Source organism: Mycteria americana, chromosome 9 (genome assembly GCF_035582795.1).
Source record: "Mycteria americana isolate JAX WOST 10 ecotype Jacksonville Zoo and Gardens chromosome 9, USCA_MyAme_1.0, whole genome shotgun sequence".
Lineage (NCBI taxonomy): Eukaryota > Metazoa > Chordata > Aves > Ciconiiformes > Ciconiidae > Mycteria > Mycteria americana.
Genome location: NC_134373.1, coordinates 6,109,942 through 6,126,349, shown reverse-complemented (window position 1 = coordinate 6,126,349; position 16,408 = coordinate 6,109,942). Strand labels below are relative to the sequence as shown.

General features: G+C 41.6%; 1 protein-coding gene across 1 annotated transcript in view; it reads left to right on the top strand.

Annotated features, from left to right (window-relative positions):
• The window catches only part of MAP2 (microtubule associated protein 2), a 75,147-nt gene that overhangs the window by 34,723 nt on the left and 24,016 nt on the right, over positions 1–16,408 (top strand). Inside the window, exons 4-8 of the mRNA XM_075511225.1 lie at positions 5,441–7,894; positions 7,943–9,262; positions 9,508–9,714; positions 10,117–10,251; positions 14,496–14,557. Coding sequence (XP_075367340.1) covers positions 5,441–7,894; positions 7,943–9,262; positions 9,508–9,714; positions 10,117–10,251; positions 14,496–14,557 — 4,178 coding nt within the window. The remainder of the gene's footprint in view (positions 1–5,440; positions 7,895–7,942; positions 9,263–9,507; positions 9,715–10,116; positions 10,252–14,495; positions 14,558–16,408) is intronic.

Here is a 16,408-nt window from a genome sequence, read left to right as displayed (position 1 = left end):
GCGTGAGCAATGAATGCATCTTTGGGGTCAGTGAAACCATGGTCCCTGCTTAAATCAGGGCTCTTGTTCTACTGGCCTGGCTTGTAGCAGAAGCAAAAGGAGCAGCTAGTTAAAAGAAGCATAAGCTAATTTGTTCTTTGTGCCAGAGAATCACTGCCAAGAACAGTGTGCAAAATAGGCCAAAAGGTTGTTACTGGAGGTAAGTCAGTTGTTAACACAATGGGGAAAAAAAACTGTCTATACTAAAGATAGTGGAAGGTCTTTAATTCTCCAGTAGGCAAAGGAAGTCAGTTTTACCCCAGTATGGACAGGTGATTTCTGGCAGTATTGGGTCATGTTTGATCTCCCCTTGTTTTGTGAATACACCCAGTTAACATTGTGTCAGCCGACTGCAAACAAGGAGGAAAAAAAAGTTTCCTGTTACTGTGTTTCTCAACCCCTCTTTTCTAGGGCCTGAGTACAACAGTATTACTTTGTCAGTGAGGGTTACATAAAACTGAAATGGCTTTTGAGGAATCAAGAATCTATTTCAGTGCTGACTTCTTTTCCAAGGCAAAATAGATCACATTTCATCTCACAGCATTTGACTGACTCTGTCTTGGGACACAGGAGCTGAAGTTAAAAACAGTACTGAATCCTCTAAAGGTTTGTGTTTCAGGAAGATGGAGGTGTATACCTGAAATTGCTCACTGGGTCATTTCAAGAAAACCAGAGTTGTTCAGAATTTACAGGATAATATAGCCTAATACTGCAACAGCACCAGAAAGAGATCAATGCTAATAATTGAAGATTGTTAATGTCAGCATGTCTGCCTGAAGCTAGATGAGACAGAAAATCCCAGGAGTAGCCTTACTATAGCTGGGGGCTTATAGCTGTACTTACAGCACTCCTGGATTGGTTAATTCATGGGCAGCTTCCTTTTCAGTCACATGCATCTACCTCTGGTGAAAGTGTAAGATCTCAGAACATCTATGAGGAAAAACAATGGGAAATAAGCTGGATCATCAGTGAAAAGATAGGCATTATGAAACAGCCCTCCTCACTTGCTGCCTGTAAGCAAGCAGTCTGGCATAAAAGAGTCTGCTGCACAAAGGGAGTCTGTAGGATTCCTTCGTTAAGTCAGGGATAACTTTCTGCTTTGGTGAGTAATTAGTTTTAATCGTGTGGCATTGTGTGAAGTGTCTGAGGAAATGGAGGCGTATACCTGAAACTGCTCAGAGTAAAATGAGAGGCTTTCCTTAAAATTTTTTAATTGAAAGGGATGGACATACAAAACTGCATAAAATCAGAAAAAGAAAAGTAAAGCAAGTTATTCAAGTCAGGGCCTCTTGTAGCTGGACACCTGCTGTTCTGCCAGGCTGCTTTTACAATCTGCCCATGTGTAAATATCCCTGTAACACTCAGGCATCGGTCCAGTTCTGATTCTGAATCTTCTGGCTTCTGTTCATTTAAGATATAGTATCTAACCTTAATTACATTTTTATATGTTATTAATAATGTGTTGTACTTTACATGGTGATATTTTCTCAGCCTCAAATAGTGTTTGTGTTCCTTAAATCACTTTTTAAAGGCCATAACTGAAGTGGATGGCTGATTGTCTGGTTTTAACCGGGGCAATCTCAGGAGAAAAATCAAGCCCTTGTAAAGAGGTTTTACTTTAATACCAAAAGGCTGGATACAGCCACTTCCAGATTCAAAACGACTTTGTTTGAAGTCTGATTCAGCAAAGTCCCTAAGCGTGAGACACACTTTAAACCCAGGGGGGTCATCAGGTTGACTGCAGCATGGCTGCTGGTCAGCTGCTTAAGTATGTTGCTGAATCAAAGGTTTCACACTTAATCCTGAGTTCTTATCAGAAGGGATACTAATAGAGCACAGTAATATTCTGAGTAGCAATGGCAGGAGTACAGTCCAGAATGGAAACTTTGCTAATCGTTCTTCTGCCATGGCATGAGTAAAGACTGCTCTTGATACTACTGTACCGATCCTAACAGCCCATAGGCTGAGTGAAGTATTTTAGAAATTCAGATGAACAAATTGCACTCATTGGTTTCTTGGACTTCATTGGTGACGAGGAGCCTGGGGGCTACTGGGGAAACAGAAAAGAAAACGAAGAGTCCTTGTGTTAAATCTGTGATTTGCACATACAGAGTTCAGATGCCAGGCGGCCTAAGGGAGAAACTGTTTACAAACCCGCTCAGTGTAGGAATCTTGGCTGAATTCTTGTGAAACCATTAGATATCAGCTATGCACAAGGCTTATTAAGACTATGGAAGTGGCTCAATATTTTGCCAAATCCAGGATCCATGTGCTAGATTGACTTGCTGGCATTTAGCAGTCAGTATTACCAAGGTCAGTGGAAAGAAATGAATGCCTCATACCTTCCTCCACCTCAGTTGAATGTCTTGTACTGGATTAAATAGCACATTTATCAGAAAAATATTAGTGTACTTTGAGCTCATTGATGCATTGGTGTTGTCAGGGCCATCCATCATTCAATACCATCTGCATTTGCAATGAATATTTGACCCACAGTCATCTTTGGGAGAGGTATACCTGTAAAACACTTTCAGCTCTCATCTTGCAGCATAAACATGCTTCTCTGGGGGAGACAGGTTTTTTTGTTTTGGGTTGTTTTTTTCCCTAAGGAAAATTCAGTTCCACAATGACTAAAATGGGCTGGATACTAGCAGTCCTTTGACACACTTAAATCTAAAATGTTCAGAGCTGAAAGTGTTATGCAAAAGCAGTCCTGTTGAGCTGTGTGCTTGGTGTTTACTGTTGGTGTTGATGTCGCCTCCTTTTTCCATCCCCAAGAAGAAGAACCAGTAGAGAGTCCGATGGCTGTGGAAGTGAAACCTGCTGCTCTTCCTGGGAAGCAACTGGGGAAAGAGCACGGGCCCTTTGAGCCTTCGGACCAGGCAAAGGCCCTCTGTGGGGGTCAGTCGGATTCGGGTTTGGAGGCCAAAGTGTGTCGTGAAGACAAAGTGCCAAGCGTGGCATCCAGCAGGGAGAGTGTAACCATTGTGGCAGAAACGCCCCTGAAAGACACATCCCCTTCCTTGGCTGAGGAAGGTGTGTCCTCCTTAGGTTTGCATGTGTTTGCTGCCGGTGAATCCTTCTCCAGCTTTCTCCAGTGCTTTCCAAGGCTGCTTCATTTCCTGTTCTTCCCATTTATTAGTACGACTGCTCTTGTTATTATGCTTGAAGAGTGTGTAGCAGATAATATGATTGCATAGGTGCTGTATGACAACATGGTTTCCCACCACTGCGGCTGATTCCTGATTTTTTACTTTGCCATGATAAAATACGCTTTGCAGCTAAGCTGATTCCTGTGCGTAAGCCTTTTTCCCTCATCTCAGATGTGTTTGCCAGTCACATTGCTAATCTATGTATATTTTTTTCTTTTTGGTGCAGAAATTCATCTGCTTTTCTTTCAAAAAGTAGATTTATTGACTTTGACTATGACATAAAGAGGCTTAAACTGTAGAAATGTTTTCATTTGCAGTGTGCAGGTTTTTTGTTTGGTTTTTTTTTGTGTGCGTGTGCTGCAGTGCATTCTGGTTTAGCTTCCCTAAAGCTATCGCTTCTTATGTCATATCCTTGCCATTCATCGCAGTCCACCCCTCCTCTCCTCGATCATTGCCAGAACTCTGATTTTTTGTGTGTCTTACCTTATTACAAATGTTTAACCCTGCTGGAGTGCCTCGGTCAGGCAAAACCCCCATCGCTTCCACTGGGATGTTTGCCTTCATAGTGAAGTTTAGGATTGGGTGCATAGGGGAAAGTTCTGATCTGCTTACTGAACAAAATATTTACTGCAATCAATTGTCTTTCAGTACATAAGAACTAGGCTTCAAGATTTTCCTTTTAATGGTATTTCTCCTCAGCCAGTGCAACAAGGTGTCAAGACACATTGTATGGAGTAGTGATGTACCCATTCACTGCCTGGCTAAGAAATGCTGCATTTGGGAGGCTGGTGTTCTGGCTGGCCCAGCTAAAGAATATTAAATTCCTTTGGCAGTCAGAATATGTATTGATGCCACTGGTATTGTTCATTTGCACTACAGTAAAAGGCACAGTAGGATACATAAAGAAGGTCAGTATGTAGCTATTTAATTTCTGTGAAAGAAGGATGACATCAGCTCAATGACCATGTTTTTATACTTCATAGAGTTTGCAAGTAAGTCACCAAATATAAAAACATAAAGGAGCAAAATTACTGTAGTTGTAGTCCTCTTGTTTTTCTACCTGTAGAGTTTAGAATAGCAGTTGCTTTTTTGACTAAATGTTAACATATGCAAATATTTAAAGAATGACCAGTACTTCGATACTAATTGTTCTAAAAAATTCTGATTCATCAAAGCAAAAAGATGGCTCCATGGACTTTAAATCAGAGATGAGGAGATTCAGAGTTGGCCCAATGCTTGTTGTAACAAGCTTTAGAAAAAACTGATGAAACTTTTTTTACAGATTACTGCAGAAAGTTCTGCCACATTCTGCAGTATCTCTTTTCATATTTTCCATGATAGGAGGATTTTTGTATGATAGGAATCATTATTTTTCATAGGATATTAAAAAAGAAAAAGCTATTAATGATTAACAGAGCATGTATATAAAAAACTTAACTAGGTATTACTCCCTAAAAATACAGTGGCAGACTGTAAGAGTAGCATTTTTAGTTTCAAATTAACTTAATTAGGGCCTGATCTACAGTCGTTGAAATATGCCAGGTATTCTTCGACTTCAGTTACAGCTGAAGATGACTGGCCATTTTGAAGACCAGACCTTCAAGATCTGGGACTATTAATAGCTCTGTTGCTGGTTTACACATACCAGTTTCATGGCAGCAGTGACATTTTTGTCATTTGCCAAAGAGTAAATGTTGAAAGTTGGTACAATTAAAAACACAGCCTTTTCTGACACTTGCAAAGCCTTTTATATGCATTATTTCTTTAGTTTAGGCTGCATGTAGAAGAAAAATGTAAAATAGATATAGAAATGTATAACTATGTACGTTTTAAATATCAGCAACATGCAAAGATACTACTGAGTGGACTTAATCTTGCAGACTTTACTAACTCAAAACTAACCCAAGTTACAGAGTCCAGCAAAGCATACCAAGGAAGTGAGGATTACTTGTGGTTTTACTGTTGTATACAGACCATGAAGATCAAGAATTCACATGAAATCATCTCATTTCAGTGGTCACATGTTTATATGTGTACAATTCACATTTTCAGTATAGAACCTCATATATTGAAAGGAAACTAGGGTTTAACACTTTAAAGCAGATTTCTAGGTGGATGGCCTTGCTGCATGTTTGCATCTTTCTCCCTCTCCTTTCCATCATTCATACCAAGATGTTGTAAGCCACATGACTGCCTGCCTGTAAGTGCTTTAAATAATTTTGTTATAAAACCCAAACAAACTACTTCAGATTTACTTGCAGCCACGAAGATGGAATTCCGTGTCCAGGAGGGCGCACGCCCTTTCACAGCAGAACCATTAGACACAAAGCAACATGCATCTGGGAAAGACAGTAAGACTGGTGAGCAACCTAAACATGATGCCTTAGTTCCACAGCCAGCAAAAACAGAGGCTATAGATAAAAAGGATTCACAGAGCAAAGACAAAGAAAAAATGCCTTCACTTCTATCAGAACAGATCTTGGAAACTGATTCACAAAAGAAAGAGGAAGCCAGTTTTGCAGAACCTGCTGCCAAGCCTCCTGCTTCTCAAGAACAAAAGGACTTGTCCTCTGAACTGCCTACAGGGAGCAAAACAGAAGAAAGGACAGCAGATGTGCCCTCATCATCCACCCAAGTTATCTCTATGAAATTTAAAGATGACCTTAAAGATGTCCAAGATCTTGCCATCAGCCATGGTGAAAGTTCTCTGTTGCTATCAGAACGCAAGGCAGAAGCAGCCAAAGGTGAACTTCCTTCAGGCCCATCTCCCGCTGTCCCCCAGGAGCTTCCACTCAAAGACAGTTCCAAAACAAAACAGGAACCCACTGACCAACTGTTTGCCAAAGATCTCACTAAAGAAGAACAGATCCACAGAGACAGGACACTAGCTCTTCAGGAAGTCTCAGCAGTAACTGTAGATGGCCTGAAAACACCAAGCACCGAGAAAATCCCTGCGTGGGGGGAGGAAAAGGACATGACCAAGGATGAGAGTGATGAGGAAGAAAGGTATGACTTCTATGATAAAGGGGAGGCTCGAATATTAGATGATGGTAAATTTACCACAAAACCTGAAGTTAAGACACTTTCCCTAGACAAAGCAGACTTTCAAAAGGATGATGAAGCTAAGAAGTCACCTGATATTCTCAAAGCAGAAAAAGAAGTGGACCAAAGTGGGCTCCCAGCAACAGTAGACATGAAAATGGAGGTCCAGCCAAGCACACAGGTACCCCCAGCCAAGTTAAGCCATGAACTGACCCTTGAGAAAACAGTAGAGCACCCTGACACCACTCAATTATCCACAATAACAGAGAAAGCCCCTGAGGCACCAAGTTTAACCACTGACAAGACTACTACTCTAGAACCTTCTCAAGAGGAAGATGATAAAAAAGATACCAGGGAGGATAAGACAAGTGTTTCAGCTCCTCATCAAATGAAAGAAGAGGAGGATCGATCAGGAATGTCGAAGTATTTTGAAACCTCTGCTCTGAAAGAGGAAGCCTTCAAAGCAGACGCTCTGAAACAAGGCAGTGATTACTATGAGCTAAGTGACACTAAAGAGAGTGTGTATGAGCCTTATCAGACAGATCGTCTAATACCTGAAGACAAAGAGGAAGAAGAGGAAGAATTACACACAGAATTGGACCAGCAGCAGAGTGGGCCTGCTCATGAAATAGGGTACAGTACCCTGGCTCAGAGCTTTACACCAGACAAATCTGAAGAACCAAGTTCCCCAACAGAAAGAATGTTCACCATTGACCCCAAAGTCTATGGGGATAAGAGAGAACTCCACAGTAAAAATAAAGATGACCTAACTCTGAGCAGGAGCTTGGGACTTGGGGGGAGATCTGCAATTGAACAGAGAAGTATGTCTATTAACTTGCCCATGTCCTGCCTGGATTCAATAGCTCTGGGATTTAGCTTTGGTCGTGCACATGATCTTTCTCCCCTTGCTTCAGATATTCTAACTAACACTAGTGGAAGTATGGATGAAGGTGATGACTACTTGCCAGCAACCACACCAGCATTGGAGAAGGCTCCCTGCTTCCCCATTGATAGTAGAGAGGAAGATGAGCACATTGAAGAAGAAAAAGCAATGGCAGAAGAAAAAGTCCAGCCTGAGACCTTGGTCGAATCACCTTTCCTGGCCAAAGAATATTACAAAAATGGGGCTGTCCTGGCTCCTGACCTGCCTGAAATGTTGGACTTAGCAGGGACAAGATCTAGATTAGCCTCTGTGAGTGCAGATGCTGAGATGGCACAAAAGAAGACAGTTCCTTCTGACACTGTTGTGGAAGACACCAGCACAGCCCTGCCACCTGTGACAGATGAAAACCACGTAACTCTAAAAGCTGAAAGTCAGCTAGAAGACTTGGGCTACTGTGTTTTCAATAAGTACACAGTCCCACTTCCTTCTCCAGTTCAGGACAGTGAGAATTTAACAAGCGAAACCTGTCCCTTTTACGAAGGCACAGATGAAAAACTGAGACGTGGCCTGGCTCCCGACCTGTCTTTAATAGAAGTGAAGCTGGCAGCAGCTGAAAAATCAAAAGAAGAATTCCTCAGTGAAAAAGACTTAGGTCAGCATGCCACTGGCGAGTCCGTTCTGGCAAGGGACTTTGAGCAGGAGAAAAAAGAGAAGCTGGATACTGTGCTAGAAAAAAGTGAAGATCAAGTTGACTCTAGAGAGGTCTATCCCATTAAAGGTGCAGAGCCAGAGAAGACAAGACCTGAGGCAATCTTAGAAATGAAAGAAGAAAGCGTGGCTGATAAAGTTCATGTAACCGATGATACCATGTATGACAGAATATCAGCTTCGGAGATAGCAATAGAAAAGGATGCTGTTTCTTTGTCAATGGAGAGGGAGGAGAAGACTCTTAGTGTTGTTCCTGAAATAGCTGAGATGGAAGCTCCAATAAAACCAGATTACAATGCTATAAAGCATGACTTGGAAGTGGCTGCAAGGAGAGCTGACCAAGAATATCAGAGTCAGTTAGATACTAAGATCAGTGAGGTTGTTTCTTTCCCTTCAGGGAAAGACAAAGCCTCTGTTAAAAAAGCAGAGCCTGAACCCAAAGACACTCAACAGAAAGATCAGACCATCTTGTCCAGAGAAGCAAAGGATGCAGATGTACTTTGCAAGACCGAGCCTAGTTATGTGAAGGACAGCACCAAACTGTCTGAAACAGAAATTAAGGAAAAAGTAACTAAGCCCGATCTGGTACATCAAGAGGCAGTTGATAAAGAGGAATCTTATGAATCTAGTGGAGAGCATGATCAAGCCCAAGAAAGTTTGAATGGAGAATCCTTGAAACTAGAGGATATCAAAGCAGAACCGCCAAAACCTCCTGTGTCTGAGGAAGAGACGCCTGCACAGTTACCAGCAAAGGAGCCTTCTGTGGAGCACCTCCTTTCAAAAGCTGAGCCTCTCCATGAAGAGCCTGCTGAGATTCAGATGGAGAACATACCACAGCCTGCAGAAGGAACTGAAAAGATTCCTGATACAGCTGTGAAACCTACGGAAATCCAAGAGCTGCTGCCATGTGAAGTGACAGCTGGGGCCACAAAAGGGGAAGAACATGAGGAAGAAGAGGTAGAAGTAGGGCAAGAAGAAAAAGAAGAGGATAAACAGCATCTTGTATCAGAAATGCCCCCAGAAATAGACTTTGGGAAACCTACTGCTGAAGAAATGCTAGCCAAGGGTAGCCCAGAAGCACTGCCTGAACTGAAAGGCATTATTGAATCAGTGGTGACGGTAGAGGATGACTTTATCACAGTGGTGCAGACAACAGTTGATGAGGGTGAATCTGCTTCTCACAGTGTGCGCTTTGCTGCTACTCAGCAGGAAGACATCGAAACAGGGGACTCCCAGGCTGAAGAGGAGCTCGAGGTGGAGGAAGTGGCTGACATCCAAGTTGAGCCCAAGGAAGGCTCCCCAGAAGCCCCTGCTTCACCCCAGAGAGAAGAAATCCTGCTCACCGACTACAAGACAGAGACGTGTGATGATTACAAAGATGAAACAACAATCGATGACTCCATCATGGACACAGACAGTCTCTGGGCAGATACTCAAGGTGTGCATTATCCTTTCTGTTTTGTCTGTTAAATATTTTTGCTTCCAAATCATAATGATCAAAAAGCAAAATTATTATAGTTGTAATAGTAATCTCAGCATGTTTCAGAAAAGTGATAAAAGTCTGCCTTTTTTTATTAATCCATCTGCTCTGTCTTCAACTATTTTTTTCCTGCTCCACCGCAGTATTGTTAACATTTGTTACTAATCTTTTGTTTGTTGTTATAATTTGCTCTGATCCTACAGATGATGATAGGAGCATCATGACTGAACAGTTAGAGACTGTTCCTAAAGAGGAGAAGGCAGAGAGAGAATTGCGAAGATCATCTCTCGATAAGCATAAAAAAGAGAAACCTTTTAAAACTGGGAGAGGCAGGATTTCTACTCCTGAAAGGAAAATAGCTAAAAAGGAACCTAGCACACTCTCCAGAGATGAAGTGAGAAGGAAAAAAGGTTCATTTAACACTCCCTATTACAATATATACTTTTTTTTTTTTTACTATTGTACAGTACGTACTATCTGGTTACTCTGTTGTAGATGATGTGCACCTTAACAGTATTAATGGTAGTGCTTTTTAATGAGACGTTGTACAACTATATGAAAAGCCATGTGCAAGGCTCACTGCTCCACCAGTCCTGTTTCATTGTAGGCATCCCCACTGATTGCTGGGTAACACATCTGAGGTTAATGCACAGGTGCTCCCCCTCTTCTGACCTAGGATTTGTTCACCCCAGTAGAAGTGACACATCGGGTTGGAGTTGTGGAGCAGTGGGCCTGCCACTTGATGTATTGTCATATGAAACTGTTTGCTGGTTTTTTCCTGATTCTGTGTTTTTGTGTTTTCTTGTCCATAGCAGTGTATAAGAAAGCTGAACTTGCTAAAAAAACTGAAGTTCAGGCCCACTCTCCCTCCAGGAAAATCATTTTAAAACCTGCTATCAAATATACTAGACCAACTCATCTCTCCTGTGTTAAACGGAAGCAGACAGGTGACTGCGTTCTGTTCAGTTATGCAATGTGGCTGGCAAACATAGACATATTTTTTTTTGTAAATCTCATGGCTATAGCAGCTTCTCTATTGTTTTATTTTTTCCTGCAAGAATATCAGTCTTCACAAATAGTATTGCTTTTTTAGTGTTTTGTATTGTTTTTCTTTTCTTCTTTCATTCTTGGTATTTGTTTGTTTTATTTTATGGAGGCCATGATCATGTATGCTTGTCATTGCTTGGACCTCCAAGTGCTGTGGTTGTAACTTGGCATCGTGCTTATAGTGTGGTGTTGTAGGAATCTCTACTCATCATTTTGTTCTTTCTTTTTTTTTTAATTATGCTTTTTTGTTTTTTTCTGGTGGGAAAATGTTGACAGCTTAAACCATGGTATGCATTTCCATTATTTTGCTTTTTTACTCTCATGCATAATAAGAAGTGTTTCAGACTTATATTTTGTTGATTGATGTTATCTGCATTGACACTTCCCAATCTGTCACTGATGTTTATGCTGTACAGTCAAAATCCACAGGGGGAATCCAGCCACATGCAGCATGAAGCTGAGAGAGAAGAAATCTGGGCTCACACTACGAATGCATTCCAAGCAAAAATCTTAATATTTGGTAGAGGAAGATGAAAGGACGGAACAAATGATTCCTGTTACGTCTTGATAGGTGTATCATTATTTAGAGGACCAAAAATAACACTTTCAGCATTTTCATGATATTACTTGTTGTTACTGTGAGTTCAGGGTGGAAAGATGAACATCTTGACGTTGCTGGTGATCTTAAAAAAAAAAAAAAATTGCTAGAAGAGGCCAGGTTTTCTGCATGTAACGTAGCTGCATGCTGCAGTGCGGTTGTTCATGAGTGAAACTAGGGCTATTAAGAACCATGACCAGCAATGCAGAACTACATAGGCCTCTTCTCATGGCTTAGAAATTGAGAACAGGATTTATTACCCATCCTGTAGTTAAACAGTGCAATACCAAAAGTCTTCTTAAGAAGTCGCTCCCATCCAGTGTTGCACCAGAGTCACTCCTGTTCTAAATTTAGACCAGTCTCAGCATGGAGGTCTGACTAGTGAAAATACAGTAAAAGGATAGTTAGGCAAGGGTAGTTTTAATACCATGCCTCAACTGTATGAAGTGTGTATTGTCTCCTGGTTGTACTCCATTAGGGCAACAGAACTAAATTCTCTGTTCTGTCGCCTTGCTCCTGTGCGGGAATCTGGCGCGTTTACTTCCCCCCCTCACGAGAAATGGAGCCAGGAAGTAAATCCAGGCCCCGCTGTGTTGCAGTGATGGCTCCTCTTCAGTTCGCCATCTCTAGGCTGTCCTAACTTGCACTCTGGACCAGAACTACCCAAGAGTGAGGAATTTTAAGAAAGGATTAAAAGAACTCTTCTTGCTACCTCTTGCTGTTTGCTGAAGCACAGCTTGATCAGCTCAGAAGTTATGACCCACAATTCACATATTCTTTCAAAAGACCCAGGGGGTTCACTAAGTGGTGGAAATGGGGGGAAAAAAAGTGTTGGCTTTGTAGTGTTCTCAACTTCGTCTACACTTCTACAGCCACGTGGTCAGTGCTGTCTTGCCCTCAGATACTCTGCCACTAACTCCTCTGAACTATTCTGGCCCAGTAGCATCCCAGAGAGGCCTGAGTCATACCAGTAGACTCGCATAAGGAAATCTGCCCAGTGCCTTAAACGCGTGCTGCCTGGCAACTGACAGAGCTTTTTCTCTCTCACTCTAACATCTAGTGAAGCAGATATATTAGTCAAAGTGAAAAATGTAATACAAAAATGACCTCCCAGTACATTTAAATCCTGAGATGGAGAGCAACCAAAATAGTGGACCCAGATTGATCATAAAATTTGCAGTAATGTGGGTTGAACTTTGAGGTTTGGGCTCTAAAGCAGAGTAGCTTGAACCACACTACAAAGTGAACAAAAATACCTCGTAGAATGTTTCACCACACTCAGTGTTGCTGGAAAATTCACAGTGTCCCTTACTTTCGTCTATCTCACCTTTTTATACTTACTGATGGGACTTGAGGGGAGGCCATGTGAAAGGATATCACACAGCACTGCACTCTAAGACTGTAGGCGGCCATATGTTAACCTACATATCCCTGAGCCTGAACCAGTCATCCAGCTCTTTCCAGAATCTGGAACTTAGAGGGACATTGTCTCTCTCACCTTTTTCCTTTTACGTAAAATATAGCACCATTTCTTGAAGCCAGTTTCGACTGTCAGTGTATCCTATTTGGAATGGTCTTGTCAGCTTTAGTGATACCTGGCCAATGGAGCCCCACCAAAAGTCTCTTGGCAGTGTAGTCTATACAACTTTGAGAGTATTGCAGTCAGTTAAAACCTCTGTGTTGCATTTCCTGTGACTTTAGAATGAAACATGTCTAGTCATAAGTGTCTACAAAAAAAAGTTAATATTTGCTCATGTTTTCTGCGTAGTGGCCCAGGAAATGACATCTTTCCCCTATTTTCCCCTCAATACCAGAAAAAAATTCCCATGTCACTGTGAGGTAAGCACTGGCAAAGGCTGGTAACTTACAGTGCCATATCCACAGGGGTGGGACTGCTTTCTAAGAGACTCATCCTTGCCATCTGAAAAAGACACTGCATGGCCAGTTTTGAGGAAAGAGTTGTGAAGTCTTGGCCTTGACTGATGTAGTTCATGAATGAAACCTCAATCCGACTCATGTTTTGTTAGTGGCTGTGAGACGCCGCTGCCATTGTGCCATCAGAGGAGTATTTACGGTGGCAAGGCCAGGACAATTACCTGGGTATGAGCAGGAGTCACTATGTGATGTGCTTCTGTTCCTTGTCTTCAATTCTGGGGTCACCCCCTGAGGTAAAACATGTTTGTTGTGTATTTAAACTGGCAGCAGAGCCTGTAGAGATCTTTTGTTCAGATGGAGAAGTTGTGGTGCTTTCAGGTAAGTCGGCACAAGCAGCACAGCTATTCTTTCCACTTCATAGTGGTGGCTGGTTAGGGTTCAATACCAAGGGAAGGAGGAAAGAAGCTATTTTTGATTATTTAGAAGAGATGCAAAACAGACCAAAACCAGCAGTAACAGATGTGGTAAAATGTGATGCAGGAGGACTGTGCTGTACTTATTACAGCTGTAACTTATTACAGTTACAAATTCAGAAGAACTGAAGTACGCAGTTATGTATTCTTTTTCTCCTGACAAGTTTTCTCTCCTACTCCTTCAATTTTAAAAAACAGCAATGAAATTATATTAATATGAGGGCAGAACTAGAGTGGGAAGTGGGCCAGAAAACCAGGGATCTCCTCACCACCCCTGGGAACTGCACAGGGAGAGGAGAAAATTAATTGGTTCTGTCCTGTATGATGTGTTAGCATTGCTTTTACGGTTGGAAGACAGTTGGGTTTATAGCAAAAGGTTGTCATCTGTGACCACTGTCCTGCTTCTGCATTTACTAAGGGCATCCTGGCACAGATACCAAAAGATTTCACATCTAGTTTTTGTGTGGCAAATCACTTCCTGAACAACAGTGTTGAGGTGAGACTAATAACCTGCTTTCCAAAAAGCTGCCCCATTCCAAAACTTTTCAAAAGAATGGAATCTAAGTCAGAGAAAAATCTTACCTCAAACCATGTTGTATCAGATAAATGAAATACTGAATTAACATACTTGATGTCCCAGATACAATTTGAGTTGCTAAAGTCTGAGGGCTTAGCTGAGCCATGGCACACTGACCTTGTTGACACAACTAGGATGATAATTCAACAGTGAATCTCTCTCTTTCCATTAGGAATGTTGGCTAATATTTTGAAGAGTGGTGATTTCAGGGGCCTCCCTTAAAATTTTCATTTGTTGGTTACTTAAAGAAGCCTGCTTTTTAGAGGACAGTCCTGAAAATCGGGATGCTAAGGTGTCTGAGGATTGACCTTCAGAACTAGAGCCTCTTCTAATTGTCAACTATTTCTTCAACTTTTTACTGTAGTTTCTAGACTTCTAGGAACATGAATACAAAATTTTGATTTGTTTGAAATGTGTAGAATATGATTTTACCTCAAGTATGATGAATATGGGATGTTTTTAAGGCAAGTACATTTCTGCATACAGTTCACTGAGAATAATTCACAAAGTAATTGCTTTGCACGGTAGTTCCAAGGCATTTAATTGTTCTAATAAGTGTACTAAGTGGAAATGCTTATTATTTTTGTTTTTAACTATCAAGTCTTTCTTTGGGTCTCTCAGCAGCAGGTGGTGAAACAAACCAGGCTCCTGGTGTATTTAAACAAGCAAAGGAAAAACTCTCAGTGAGTATAATCATCTTATCATTCATCTTTATAATCTCCTTTTGTCCCTATTTCAGATCTTTTTGTGTTAATTCAGTACGTAATTGTGCGTTCAATTTAAAATTTGTGTTCCATTTAGAATTTGTTTGCCATATTCATTATTCATTTAAAAGGGTAATTAAAACCACCTTTCCTGAATAACCTCTGAATTACAGTCGCGGGTAGTAGATGATGACAGTTTGCAGATCCATAGGGGGCACACAGACTCCAAACTGCAGGAGTTGGATGTTGTTCAGCATTTTGAGCCAGGTCACCCTCTGGGATAAACTGTGTACCTGGGCCCTTTCTGCAGCACCTGACTTGTACGGCCACCTTGCTCGATTGCTATGCAGGCAGAAACCCTCCCCCAGGACTCACTGGATGTCTTCCAATGCACCATTACATAGCCATGCCTTCTGCAGAGGTCATGCCTGTGTAGAAGTTATTGGCCAGCAGCATTTTATATGTGATTAAGTGCTTTCCGAATGGCCATTTCCTGGACCGCTGATTTCTGTCTGTGTTTTAACCTGACAGTTACGTGCCCTGCCTTCAGCTGCTCTGCAGCCTGTTCTGCTCCCTGTGTCTGGCTCTCCTCTGCTGAGTTTCCTTCAGCAAATACTGCAGTGCCTCTCCACCCTGCTCCCATGCTGACCTTACACTCTTCCACTCCAAAATCTCCAGGAAACCAACCTCCTTTCACTATCCCCTATGCAACTATTTTCTACATGACAGTGACACATGCTAATTCACATCTGCAGCATAACTATACTTTGTCATTGTTAGCCATCAGTAACAATGAAGAAGTTCCATAGGATTCCTCTAAATTTCCTAATATATTCCATGGCTGATTTGTTTCATCTGTGTAATCCGATCATCAGTTCTTTGGGGAGCAGAAAACTCTGTCTCATAAAGTGCTGCACATTATTTATGAATCATAAGAAATGGTTAATGATGATAGCAGTGTAACTGATTGGAGGCTTTGGAGGAGCTGTGAAATTTAGACCTGAATTCAGCCATGGATTCTGGGATTTCATGTGGTTTTTCAGGTCTGACCCATTTCAGCTCCTAACTGGGAAACTGCTAGAGCTTCTTTACTAGTACAGTAAGAAATATCTGGACAGGTTTCTGGTCTGAGTCAACACTATGGTTTATTACTGTCTTTTCTTGGGGGTGATCAACACTTACGCAAAAGAAGCCAGTACTGGCCCATTTTCAGAGTCATCCGTGTTCATGGAGTGCTCTAAGTACAAGCACTGCAAAATCATTCTCTAAATTATCTGCTTTCTCTACATCTTTCTTATTCCTTTCCCTTATGTTATGGCAAAGATCAGAAGTCTGTCCCCAGCTTACTTTCCCTGTTGCCTCATTTCTCTGATTGCCACACTCACGCATCTCTTGGACATTTTTTCTTCTGTGCCTTGGCTTCACCTCTGCTTTTATAAAGACCTCTCCCTTTTTGTTGTTGTGTTTCTTCCTGATTTTCAGCTTTTATGTCCTTCAAGTGCAGCCTTTTCCTCTCTACTGGTAATTTTAGATCATCCAACCTGATCAGTTTTGTTATCCATCTTCAAACTACAGTTTACATACTGCTTTGCAGAACGAGTTCAGGAAAGGCTAAGCAGTTCCATCTGCTGGAAGGAGCTGTGTACCTGCGAGATGTTGAGAACATCGGTCATGTTTTAGGAACACCTCTGAAATAAAGTGAGGTTTCTGCATCCCAAGTTCAGCAATCCCTGAGTCATAGTCAGGGTTACATAGATCTTTGTCCTGTGGACAGCTGGTACTTCAGGCAACATTAATTATAACAGAGGTCAAAGGTAATGTACTGCTAAC